This window comes from Aptenodytes patagonicus, chromosome 1 (genome assembly GCF_965638725.1).
Source record: "Aptenodytes patagonicus chromosome 1, bAptPat1.pri.cur, whole genome shotgun sequence".
Classification (NCBI taxonomy): Eukaryota; Metazoa; Chordata; class Aves; order Sphenisciformes; family Spheniscidae; genus Aptenodytes; species Aptenodytes patagonicus.
In genome coordinates, this window is record NC_134949.1 from 44,694,326 (window position 1) to 44,708,681 (window position 14,356).

General features: G+C 36.6%; 1 protein-coding gene across 5 annotated transcripts in view; it reads right to left on the minus strand.

Annotated features, from left to right (window-relative positions):
* The window catches only part of PPP1R12A (protein phosphatase 1 regulatory subunit 12A), a 124,804-nt gene that overhangs the window by 74,713 nt on the left and 35,735 nt on the right, over positions 1-14,356 (minus strand). For all 5 annotated transcript variants that reach the window (XM_076333541.1, XM_076333560.1, XM_076333570.1 and 2 more), the window contains exon 2: positions 2,684-2,814. In XM_076333541.1, coding sequence (XP_076189656.1) covers positions 2,684-2,814 — 131 coding nt within the window. The remainder of the gene's footprint in view (positions 1-2,683; positions 2,815-14,356) is intronic.

Below are 14,356 nucleotides of genomic sequence, written 5' to 3' on the forward strand. Positions count from 1 at the left end.
TGCAACGTTAACAGAACTTCTGCTTTCTTTCCCCCTCTTTTAAGCCTAGAAAGTGATGTACGTGAAGAATGTTACGGTTGAAAGGTGAACATAGTCAACATACAGAGGACATACGTAGTGCTAGAAAGTCCCTAAATTACATTCTAAACATAGAAATGCATTTCATAACAGAAAAATATCTCCATCTCCTAGCTCTGTTGCTTTCTTAGACATAATTTTAGATTTTGAGACATGAAAACCTGAAATAATGAAAGTATGCTATCATGCCACATTTTTCTTATGCATTGTAAAAATATAAGCACTGTAAACAAAATCAATATATTAACTAAATTTGCATATTTGGAGGATTTTACAGATTGTGCTATTTCAAGAGAAATAAATTCCAGCTATTTACAGCTGAAGGAAGCCCTAAGAAGACTTAAGATGGCAGCAGAGGAAGCAGAAATAGATTGCTGAGGCTCCAATTTGAGAAGCTCTAAAAAGCTGTGCAACAGGCAGTTCCACAGGAGGAGGAGAAAGGGAAGCACAGGTCAGACTCTCCCCAGCTCTTCATTAACAAAGTTAGGAAACACCAGAACCCATTCCCTAACTCTCTTGCCCCTTGCATGTTGCAAGAAAATAGGAAATGAATAGAAGATGTTCTGTACAAAAATGCTAGTCCATATCATATAGGACAGAAAGATGACAAGCTATTAGTTGTAATCTTTTCAGAACTATATACATAAGCTCCATAATTTACCCAAATTGAAAGCTCCCTTCCATGAACCAGAAAATTTAGTGCTAAAAATGAAACATAGCAGATTCAGCCACAGACACACACAAACGCTCATGCTTCCCAAGAAAGATGCATCCTCACTAAAGCAGATGCTGGACCCAGCGTGTACTATGGGCCAAATAAAAATAAATTTCTAACCTCTGGTAATTTATTGTATCATCCTTCCGTCTTCCCCCAGTTTTACCTCAGCTGCCAATTCTGCTGTCAGTTTTGTAAATTGTTTGAAGCTGAGCTCCTGGAGAAGCAGTTTGAAGAAAATCTAAACTCTATGGGCCTCATCAGATACAAATATTGCCCCATTCAGGTCAGGTTATCCTTCTCAGCTATATGTGGAAATTTGTTTCAACAGCTTATCTTCAAAACTCCTTGCACCTTAGAAACCCTGTTCTTCCAACAGCTTAGACGTCCCACATCCCACAGGATTATACTCCAATAGTCTCATTTCTTTAAAGGGTATCTATAGAAAATATGCAGACAGGTCCTGTCCCAGTCTGAGAATAAAAAACAGATGACAGTCTTCAGCTGTATTATAGATTTCAGATACACAAGTCAATAGTGAAAAACTGTCTTGTGGACAAGGGACAACGCTCTTTCTTCCCTGAACATCTGCCTACATTAGGCTGCAATGCCAAATGAAGAACATTTATTCAACTTTTTCCTATTGTGGAAAACAGGCAGGTGTTTTACCTCCACTAAACTGAAGAAAGGCTTATATTATCTCAGTTTGTAGGGAAATTCTTGTCATAGTATAGCCAACAAGTAAACACTTCCAGCGTGCATGCAAGGGAGATTACAGCATCAAACATCTGCATAGTGTAGAAAGGCAGATTACAGAAGTTAGCGGTCACACAGCATCCCAGTTATAAAAAGGATATACAAAGCACTTCACTCCATGAACACCCAAAAAAAAATTTTCCCAGTGAAAACGATATACAAGAGTCTCCAGGATTTTTCCTTTTCCTTAAGATTCAAGCAATTAAACCTCTCAAACTCATAGGACATCAATAAACGATCCCCTAAACTTACAATTTCCATCTTTCACCACTGTAATTAGTACAGTAACATAATTACATGATAAAATACTACTTTTTATTTTATCCAAGTCTTACACTGGATCAGACATCACACTGAGAGTTTAGCAGAATTAATGAAGTTTGTGTTTACCCAAAGGGTCTTTAGAACAGCAGTATTACCTTCTTTACTGCAAGAACAGCGTGCTGAACAACATATGCCACACATTTTCTCAAATCAATCATTACTCCAGGTTAAAACAGACAACCTCTGGAAAAATTTGATTTTAGCATATCTTCAGTGGTCCTCAACAGGCTTCAAGAATAACAACAAAACCACTCCTGGAATTTAGTACTGAGTAAGCTTTAACTAATACCATAACAGGCATCTAACTTAAACTGTAAGATTTTGCTCCACAGCCAAAATAATTAGCAAAAGTCACCACTTTATACCACACCTGAAAAACAAAAGTTTCAAGACTGCAAATACAATCGCAAAATTAATCTCCTACACATAGCCTTATCCCAGGATAATGTTTCAGACTACTAATAAAATGTAAATTTGCACTTTCTCCCCGTGCCTCCCCCCCAACAACCTTTCTACAGAAGAAAATAATTTTTAAAAAATCATTTGACAGTCATGAACAGTCTTAAATGTTTACATCTTACAGCTACCTACAATACAATGTAAGAAAGCTAGAAAGAGAAAATGCAATGCACAAATAGTTATGCACACAGCATGCTTCACAACCAGCACACAATATAAAAGCATTCTCTCTCACTACACGTCCCAGAGGCAACTAAAAAGACAATTTATGAATGCCATCTGCTTCTAGTGCCCCTCTAACAATGTATTAGCAAAATACATGTATTTCAAAAATAGAGGAAAAAGCCTTACTCTGCTATATCAAGATATCCACAGGAAGCAGCTGCATGTAGAGGTATCCAGCCTTCATTATCTGGTTGATTAATATTTGCTCCATTTTCCACCAGAAATTTCACCATATCTACGTTATCATCTATACAAGCCTATAAAGAAAGAAAGATTTAAGAAATAAGTTCATATTAAAGCTGTTCTACAATACTGTGCATCTTTAAGCAACATCTTCAGGAAAAAAGGTTAGTACTTCCAGGTCTGATGAGGGAGTAGGGTTTATTTGTTGGGGTTTGACAGGAAGACGGGAAGAATTTGAGAGAAAAGCAGCAGGTGTTACAGATTTGTAAAAAAATCCTTAAATAAACGAATTCAAACAGAGTTTAACAAAACCAACAAATATGATTTCCTCAGGCAAATTTGTTCCAGTTTTCTGAGAAGCCATTTACAATCCCCACTGCAACCTTGTTCTCCAGTACACAGTGGTTCCCTTTATAAAGCCCCCAGGCCCTCGCTCCATCCCAGGCCCAGCTCACTCACTTGAGCGGATATTACAATTCAATAAACAGCTACCCCATGAAGTAGAATTGTTGTGACCAAGAGATGGGGAACAGTTTGGAAAACAATACTGTAACATGGTTTTAATTATAATGCAGTCAAGACTAAGGAGTATGGAAGGGGATGCTACGTTGCATTTCAACACCCCCCTGCTGTTTTCTACTGCAGCATATTATATATCATCATACATCTTTTAACAGTCTATTAATCACTGCTGTTTATAAAATTACTTGAGTATCAATTTGGCACATTGCAAAGATATTATCATTTGTGCACATCTTTTAATGACCAAGCAAACAGTGTTGCCCAGATGCAGAACTACTGCCGCTCTCCAGATCTCCATCTTGACTGGCTCCTATTTTGCCTTTCTTCTCTGCGTTTGAGTATTTTTCTCACAGGGTGCTCAGCGAGTCTTCTTGCCAACTTCCATACTGCTGCCCTTAAAAGGGCAGAGCAACAGAGAGAAAAGTCCCTCTGTATTTCAGGACAGCAAGGACTCAAAACAGCTAGACCCCACAAGACTGGTATTAATTTTTTAGCTTAATAAATCAACAATACTACATAACCAGAAGGCTGAAATGAGAACTTTTACTGCTGGGCTCCTAAATCCTTCTAGAGAATTATGCCTCTAATTAAATGCAATTAAGGTATAAATTTTACTTTTCAGAATATTTCTACAGCAATAAAGACTGCAAATTATATACTGCTTTATTACGGCAAAAAATCTCAGATTTCCTTATTTAAGCAATTGTGCCTTCCGAGACAAATCCCGAAGCTTTCCTCCATTCTGTAGTGCTGAGGCAACAGCTACACCATGAGGGAGATGTGTTGCTGCCCCGTTTAACCAGCCAAACAAAACCAGCAAGAAATTATCCCTCATTGACCCCATTTGCTTTAGAGTTAGGTACGAACTTAAGGCTTTGTTTAGAATGTAACACAGAACTGTTTTAACAACGAGTCTCATCTAGACTTGTTCATCCATAAACTTGCAGCTAGACTGCAACTAGACTGCAGTACACTGCTTGCATTATCTGTTTTTCAATTAAAAACAAAACCACATTCTTGGGTGAAAACATTAATAAACCTTCCTACCTTTTCAGGTATTCTTGACAACTGCCTTCCTAAAGGATTTTCTGAATTATCTTTTTAGTCATATCCATCCCTACAATCAGCAATTCTTTTAATAAAATAATTTATGAACATACTCCAACAATAAAGACTACAAATTCCTCAAGCATATTGTCTTCAATTTCTTCCACTTATCATCAGTGTACAATGCTGACAGGCTAGTAACAAGCTCTGAAAGAAAAGAATTGCTCTCTTTGCAAGGCATTTTGTTACTTAAATGAAAAGGAACTAAATGCAAGACATCATAACTCAGTTCAGGAGGAAAACAAATTCAAGAAACACGGATGTTTACACTTAACAGACATATTAACCTAGCCATATTTCACACATGCCATATATCCATTTTTTCTGGATATCCAATTTGCCTGACCATCAAATATCCTACGTATAGCATAATATTCACCAATTTATTACAAGGAAAATAAATTTATATCAGAAAACTTTGAAATTGCCTAAGCATTTTTAAATATCTTTTAATATTACATTTCAATATGCTGCATACTCATATATCTTAAAATCCTCTAAAATTCATGATCTGTGAAAAAAGGGTATCTTAAAATTGATTAGCACTATTAAAAAAAAAAAAGCCAGACCATCTGGTTGTGACAGAACACAACACAGAACAATCCTTGCCCATTTTTCAAGTATACATAAGAAAAACTGGCAAGACATACTCATAAAAATACTGTTGCTAAGTGAATCAAAAGCTTACATATGCAGCACATTAAAAGACATATGACTAAGTGGCTAAAAATATTTGACCAAATTTGGGCAGTTTATTGTGCCATACATGGTAAGAATCAGGAGAGCTCAAATACACTTCTCATGTATTATCAGAGATTGCACATTCATGACAAGCAAAGATAAACAATCTGTGAGATTACATATATTAGGATGATAGAAGAGTGACTATTAAGATAATAAAAGAATTTACTTGCATATGCAAATGGGAAAGTACTGGCATTACTAGTGATCACATTTGTGAGGTTTCAATAATGTTCCTCATAACTGATTATACAATCCGAACAACTGTTCTAACAATTTTATTATGGGACAACAGAAGCCACAGAAGCTGAAGTTGATGAAATGGAAGACAGTTATGTAATTTAAAAAATATGACCTTTGAGCTTCCTTAAACAAAGATCACTTAAAAATGAGCCTTGTACCTGAAATATTTTATAGAAAACCCACTGTGGCCTCCAAGAAGGTTATTACCTATCTTAAGGTGAAGAAAAGCAAATGCAATTGATCCTATTGCTGAAGAACATGTATATAATACGTCCTCTTTCTCCTTGTCACCCTTTTTCACTTTAACAGCACCACAGGTGTTTAATGGACCCTGTCATTCTCAGTACTTTCCATACAAAAGACACCTCTGACTATCAGCAGGTACCTTAAGTCAGAAAGGCAAGAAACAAATGTTATAAAAGAAATTTTATCTCAATGTTTTTCCATTTCTACTCTGATTGTCATTGCGCTATCTTCGCAGTCACTTCTAAAAGCAGTATTTATCAAGTGCCAGAAGTGCCTCTGTTGTTAAAGACTGACATCTCAACCCCATAAGGAAAGCTTGTCAGAACAGCGTGATAAACTTAAAGCAACAGCCTCTGAAAAGTCTGCCCTTCTAGACCTCAGCCTGAAAGTATTACAAAGGAAAAAGCAATGTACATGCAAGAGGTAAATAACAAGTTCCGTTGATGTTACAGTGACTCAAAAAGATAACTTCCCATTATGACTTCTGTCCCAGTCTCGGCACAGAGGATAGATAGCCACAGGCCTTCCTCTTCCACATCTGCTACAGTCTTTCTAGGATTAATCTTGGTTCTTGGCATTCATCTCCCCATCCCCAGTCTCTCCCTTCACGGTCCTTAGTTCCCACCTAGAGCCTCAGTTACCACTTAGTGAAACACCAGGTCGCCCTAAAGCTCCTTCCGAGTGCTTGCTAACCACCACATCTGTCAAGCACACACACCAGCCAGCTCCTGGGGCAAGCACAAGAGCATGGGAGCTCACGCTCAAGATTCCCTTCATCCCATGCACTGGTTCTGTCTCTCAACCCTGGTTCCCAGCTTCCACAAACTGGTAGAAAGGCAGCATTTCTGCATGAAGCACTCACTACCCTGCCAAATTTGATGGAAGTTAGCCAACGGGTCCCAAACAGAACAACAGCTGGACAGTGCAATCATATAAACCTCGTTTCCTTTGTGAACTAATTTAGAAACTAGGCTAATTAGTCATAAAGGAAGCAAAACAAAGCAAAGTGGATAATACAAAGTCTGGTTACCTTTTCTGATAAGAACAGAGATGAAATCTCAAAGGAAGTATATTAAGGACCAGGAAAGAAAAACCGCTTTCTATTTGTACAACAGCCTGAAACCTGGACTGCAAAGACCAGCAAAGATCAACAGCACCTGGCTCCCACACAGACCAGCCCTAGGTAGGTCCAACTTGTCCTGGAGACAACATGCCAATGTTAAGTGAAACAAAGTTTTAAACTTTTCCCAGAAATACTTTCTGATCACTCGGAAGGGAATAACCAGATGCCTGCTGAACATGCTAGATTTTAACTGTATTCACCATGACTTCGTATCCCAGTGCAAGTGGCATGTGATCTAGCTGGCTCTCCTTACTATCAGGTGTTAAGTACATAGGTGAAGGGTAGACTTAAGATGGTAAGTAACCTTAAAATAGATAGCTTTAAAAGAGATATCTAGAGTGCTTGGTACCTCAGCGAGTAACCACCCAAAGAATTCAGCAGACAGTACTCCTCCCCAAAAGACAGGAAAAACAAGTGTGTATTTTTTAAAAAAAATAGAAATCCTGTTGGGAAAGAGACAAGCAATCAGCTAGACTACTGTCCCATATACATGCAGCAAAGCTATACAGTATGTACCTTACATTGGACTACAATTTTTATTGTTTTTCATCAATGATAAGATCTAATGAGGTTCAGACATTCAATTTTTTACCAGTATTTTCTAGAGAGAGATTAAAACCTACCTTTTACTGTTACCTGATTAGTATCCTGATCTATTCCACAAATTAAGATATTTTGCCTCTAATAGTGGAAAATAAACATTGTCTATTTAATCTGTCACCACACTTCATTTTTCCTTATTTACCCTTAGTACAGAAAGAAGTCAAAAATATGAACACAGAGTAATACATTAGACTTAAAGGGATAAAACAAGCCAAACAACCATTTTGAATTCCTGGGGGAACGCTGGAAACAGGAGAAAGACCTCACACAGTGGCCTGGAGAACAGTTTATCCCTTCCTTTGATTTATCTAGTGAACCAAGTCCAGTGAGTCCAATGGAACTAAGCAGGACATTAACATCTTTGTTAACGTCCCCAAGAACCAAATTAAGGGAAGGCATCCACACCTAGCAGAGAGCTGGTTAAAAGCAGTTCCTATTCTCTTCACCTTGGATTGCTTGTTCCCTCTGCCATCACATACCACACCCTGATAGCTATGCCGACATACTTTGCTGAACTGGATCTAAAGTAGATCAGAAAAGCAATTAGAATTTAAAATTACATAAAATAAGAAAAGGACAGCAATATACTATTATCTTTATCTGATTAAAACAGAATTATTTGCTTCGATTATATTAAAATATTTTTTATATTCAGAGAAGAAGCCTTGTTCTGAAATTCATCTTCATGTCCTAATTCCACTATCAGAGAAACAAAATTTTGTTTTACTGTGAAATTTCACCCATTACAAAACCTGTGTTAAAGCTTCTTGTTTCAAACCAACACTTTTCAAAGAACACATTTCTAAATTTGCAACCACTTCTACCACTCTCACTTTTAAATTTACAACACATTTTAAGCCTACTTTCTTCTTTGTACAGAATTCCTAAGGAAATCATATTACTTCCTCTGTCTACCTGGCTTTTCTCCCTCCCCTCAGCAATTTCAACAGGAATAGAGGTTGAAGAGAATTCAATTCACTACCTGTCATGAAGAGGCGGTTAAAAGATAATTCCTCTGAAATAATGCTGCCACAGAGCAGTTCACAGTGTGAACTCGACAATTACCACTTCAACCTGGGTCCTCTCTCTGGCCCTCCAGTGAGCTCAGCACCACCAGATAATCCCCACAGTTTGAACACCACTTGCAGTCCACAATGATTTTTGCCCTCATGAGGAAAGGTTTTGTTAGGACAGAGGACATCACAGTTCACTAGTCACACTGTTTATGAACATCTTCTGTTCATCTCCACTCTCCTTGGGAAAAAAAAGAATAAGCTTACACATTGCAATTCTCAATTTTATTTTTTTCTTTCAGTAAACCACTAACTGAGAAGGTATAAAAAGAAATTTGGTCAAAAGATCCAAAGCAAGCTTGAGCAACACTTTCCACTTTCGGTAGATCACATATTTATGCTGCACATCAATTAAGAATGCAGCACAAACAAGTCAAGTGGCACTAAGGCGTATGAAGTGAAAACATAAGCCTTATCTAACTTCCAAGCTACAGATTCGCAGCAACCTGGCAGTTACAGCCACTAGAACAAAGGAGGAATATTTTTGGCACCTTAAATTTGTTCATAGGTCATTAATTCAGTGTTTTCGTACGAAGTATAACATCTTAGGAGTCTAATATTAGTAATGACAATGTCCTAAGAGTCACTGAATATTTGGGAACACTTCCAAGATAGAAGGTAATAAGAATGACCAACAAATTAGGTCATGAAATATTAGTGATTATTACACTTACTTAATATTTAAGGAATCGCTATAAAAGCATGTATTTTACATTTGCTGAGTATTCATTTTGATATAGTACATACAGGGTGGAAAGGCTGCTGTTGATGTTCATGTTTACAGTAATAAACAGGACAGTTTTAGTGTTGTAACAGAACTTCAGGCACTAATCTAGTATTACAGATGACAAATGTTGCTCAATTATGAAATTAAGTATAATCTTTCCAGTGTTCATTTAGCCAACCCCCAAGTCACAGCTTCTATTTTTCAGTGAGCTGGAGTAATACTGGATATCTCTGCACTGTGACAAAATCTAGTTATAGGATTGAATATTTTACTTTTTTAAAGTATACTTACTAGTAAAAACGGAACAGTTTACCATGCAAATATCCTTGATAAACTAGCAATATTACCCTTTTGCTACACTAGTGTTATTTTGTTTAACTTGTTTGTTAATATTGTGTGTATGATGCATGAGTGTGTTATTTTCAGTTAAGAATGGCCTACTATTTAAAATCCTGCAGAGTTGGTCCATACAAAATTGTTAAAATGATAGCTGCCATATCCAATAACTCACATTAACAAATCATTTCAAGAGCATCTCATTGCTTCTGCAAGTTCTGGAAGTTTCAAGTTTATTGTCTGTATTCCCCTCACCCCAGAATATGAGTCAATCTTGGCATAAATTTCAGTGTCAAACCCTTTCCCCCTCTGCAGGGCAGCAAACTTTTCTCTGGAGAAATTTCTTGGAAACGTTTCACTTCTAGGTGTAGAAAATGAGAATCCTTTTAGACACCTGCAAAAGCAGGTGGGCAAGACACTTTCTCCTAAAGGAGAAAACACTACTTGAGGCTGATGCAACATTTCATGTCCATTCAAGTCTCATGGGGAAGGCATGCAGAGACTCTTGAAACCGAGCACCCATTAACCATCATTACTTAATTCGAATGCTGCAGAGCTGTCAAACATTGACAAAAATAGACAAATCATTCCAGAACTCAAACTTCTCTAGCTATTAATTCCACTTCATGTAAACACCTTGTCATATGCATGAGTGTATCTCAACAGAAGTTCACTTAGATTTCATTTCAGCTCCAAGAGGTGGATCAAACCAGGAGCTACACAAAATCGATAACTGTTTAGCTCAAATATTCAGTAAGAGCATAATGTAATTTCTATACTACAATTTTGCCTTGTTCTCTCTGTTAGACTGAAGTACTAAATTAATTACATGCCCTTAAGCTTTGCTAGTTTATAATTTATAGTTAGACCTGTAAATTTAATTAAGGGCACAATTCATGAAAAACACTAAAATCTATCACTGTTGAGACTGATACAATCTACGTGTTATAAAACTTATTTCATAGGGACTTCCCACTATTTAAACCCTAATGAATGCTTAACCATAGTCCTTAATCAGGACTGTAATATAATACATATATTTAAGTGGTTTTAGCGTGTTTCAAGTAGTGATAGAATTATTTGTGTCCTCTAACCTCCTGCCGAGATAAATAAGGGGAAGAGGACAGTTGGCCATAATATGTTATTTACTATAACCAGAGACGCTACCATTCCTGTTAGCAATCCCAGCAATGGATCAAGACTCACTCTGACAGACATTATATGGACAAAACAATCCCATCTAATGCCTGCTTTCCTGTTTTTGCTCAAAAAACCCCTAGCTATTCCAGGCTACCTAGTATTACATGCAAATCTACTTTCAAATAAGTATTTGTTTTCTTTTTTAGCTGCGTGCAAATCTATTTTCAGGAACACTTGAAATTCTCACACTAAAAGTTATCTCTTAATTAAAACTGCCATACTAAATGTTTAGTATTAAACTTTAATGGTATTCATTTATTTCAACTCAAAGAAAAATCTCAAGACAACCTGCCAAAAAAATACCCGGAAAAAGCCTGCCAAAAAACCCCAAACAATTCTGGAAAAATGAGATGTCATGGAAAAAAATGTTAGCCCTTACAAAATTATTTTAGAAGAGATCAAATCAAACAGCATTCAAAGATTAAAATACTGATACTGGAGCAGATCTATTTGCCTGAATGTCCTTTCTTCTCCTGGCTCAATATATTGACATGAAGCTGGTGAAGATACTGGACACAAAGGACTCTATGAAGCAACCTTTGCCTAAACTTCACACAAATGAGGCTCTCCCTTAAACTCATGGTATTAAGCATCTGAGAAACAACTACTGCTGTTCCTTCTGGTTTGTTTCAACTTAAAAACGAAACTAGTACATTCTGTGGAACAACAGAACTTGCTTTTAAATGTAGATTCAGATTTCTTAGTCAGCTTTATAACCACACTGCAGGTGAAAGAGCATGAGTTTACTGGGCAAAATGGAGAAATGAAGATCTGACTGACAGCATGGTATTGCAGCTAGTACGATGTACAAATTCAGAAGCTGTCTTGAACCCTGAAGACTTAGGCAGGTAGGTATGTACAAATTACGTATAATAGATTCTCATTTTAGCTACACGTTGTTGAAACCTACGCCATTTGTCCAGCAGCACCAAATCATTGAATTTGGGAGTTAAATCCAGAACTGAATTTGACTCATTCATTTCACAAATGGCTTTCTCACTCTTCTGGCCTGTGCCTTCACAGTTTGCTTTCTGAGGCAATTTCAACAGTTGTAGCTGATGCACCATGCTCAGTAGAACACATACATACAACCCTCCACATCTACCTCCTGACAGGTATGGAAGCAGTCTTCATTCATTTAAAAGAAATGTTTTTTAGGAGTAAACAAAATTTTCATACTATAAAAATACAGTGCCATTATGCAGCTATGCTTTCATTAAGCATTTATTGTTATAATTCTGGCAGACAGTGATTAGTTTTCATGGTCACACAATGTGTAATTATTAAATTTCAGAAGAAGGCGGCAGTGTCATATAGTATATGTATTTCTGCCCCAGTCAAATTTAAGAATATGCCAATCATATTTCAAATACGTAATTTTTTTCATGAGTAAACATAATCTGCTTTTAGTATGGGCAACTAAACAAGTTCATGTGCCAAAGAAGCTTTTCAATTTAAAATACCTAACATACTGATACCCTCTAATACATGTTCTTAACCAAATTAATCAGCTAGCAAAACAAAAAGCCATGAAGAAAACATATTAGAAGAATCTGTTTACATAAACAAACAGGTTTGTTCACTTCTATGTTCCTTGGATTAAATTTAAACCACGTGTGCCAAGTTTCCCTTTTTCCTCTCCTTCTGACTATCACCTCTATACAGCTCTGAGTTCTTCGGAAAAGAAAACTGCGCTGCCTTTCAAGAAAGCAAACCTGACCACATCTATCAGCACTCCGCTGTGAGCTCTTATGGGCTACATTAGTGATCTAGTCGTCAACTGACATTTAATCTTCTGCTTTAGCAGAATCTAGGGGAAGTTCTCATTGCCTTCTAATTTTAGCCAAGTGAAGTGGCAAAGCTAAGTAGAATAAAAGTAATAACATTGAATTCAATAAAAACAATTATAACCCTTCATCCCATCACAGAAAAAAAAAAATATACATGTTGATAGAGCATACTAAACTAACCAAGACAGACTTTCTGTGTGCTCACTTTCCTACTACACATTACTGTTGACAGTAAAAAGCACCTTTAACAGAAGAAACCAAGACTACAGGTACAAAAAGGCAGTAAGACACTCAAATTTGCAGCTACACACCTATGAATGCGTCATTCAATTAGCACTTGCCATGCGTGGTTTTATCCTCATCATTATACACTATATTAGAAGTAACAGCATATTTTTAGTAAGCGGATAAGGCTGGTATCGTTCAGGGCTTTTTTCCTCCCTAAGTAGGGGAATCTATGTAAATAAGCAACTAAATTGTATAATTCAACTTAACACAATAGAATAAAAAAGTACATGTGAAGTATGAATATGTCTGTTAGATTTATATACATTTTATATGTAAAAAATTAATATAATCATGTCATACCTGGATGGAAACAAGAATTAAATTAGAAGTAAAAGTGGCATTCTGAATTGCTTAAACATTAATAAAATTATTTTAAATGTGGTAAATATATTAGTTTATCAAAACTGCATTTTGTACACAAAACCAATTAAACAAAGGTAGTACTACTTATAAACAGGAAACAACTAATTGTTCCTCATCATTTTCCATTTTTAAGGAAAGAATATATTGCCACTCCTACTTTCTGTTCCTAGACTGGGAAAAGAAAAGCTATTCTTCTCTAATAGAAATCCCAGTAAATTTTTCGATTTATGATCAAACTTATGATTCACTGAATTGACTGGATAAATTGGAAAGCATTTTCAGCTCTTCAAAAATGCTATTAAGTCTCGAAGCTGACGTAGGTTGCAAATCAGCAGGTTCAGGATGAAAGCAGAGTATTCTGACAGTCTCACTGAAATTTTAGCAGAACACCAAGGACTGTCTAAAACCCAATTAAATAGAGTTTTAGTGAAATTATCCAAAAGCAAATCAGCCAAACTTGTTACAGTAAATATCAAACAGTTGCTCTTTCTTAAAACTATAATTTTTAATACAGATTTTGTCTATTCAGATGGTAACAAGGTGAGAAACCTGCAGCTTCCAGTCCCCGCAACCCTGCAGGTGTCAGACAACACCTTTGCCAGGTGTACCAGAAGTAACACCTCAGTGCTCCTCAGGGCAGCCCTGGCTCCGAAGCAGGGCAACACAGACATGTTGATAAACCTCCAGGATAATCCTGTTAGCATTTTAAACACGTAAAGACAGCACAGTATGTTTTACACTCATCAGTAATGTATATGCATTTTAACTTCACTTTTCAACAGAAAAAGCAAGAAGCAGCTCTCCAATTTTCCTTTTTAGAAAAGACTGCCTGTGATATACACATATATATACATAACTACATTTTAAAATAGCTCAATTCATTTCTGACTTCAGAAATATATTCAGCATAAAACCTAAAGAAACTGGGACCAGGTTTGCTTTCTGATCCGCTGAAAGTTTGAAGGAATTACTCAGGGGAGCACGTAAGGTATAGATAATGCTAAAAAATTTGGTGTCAGGTAATTTCCATATATATTTTCATACTCCACACTGTAGGTAAACACACAGCATCACTTGGAACAACCTGTCCAAAGCCTTTTTTCTCATTTAATCTGCACAAAAAAATGTCACTGTGATCCCCAAAAGGTAAGGTACTTGCAACAGACAAAGGTCACCAAGACTCAAGTAAATCCTCTGCAAGGATAAGATCAACTCAGACTACACCTAAAGCCAAGATTCAAGTCAGACTAGGCA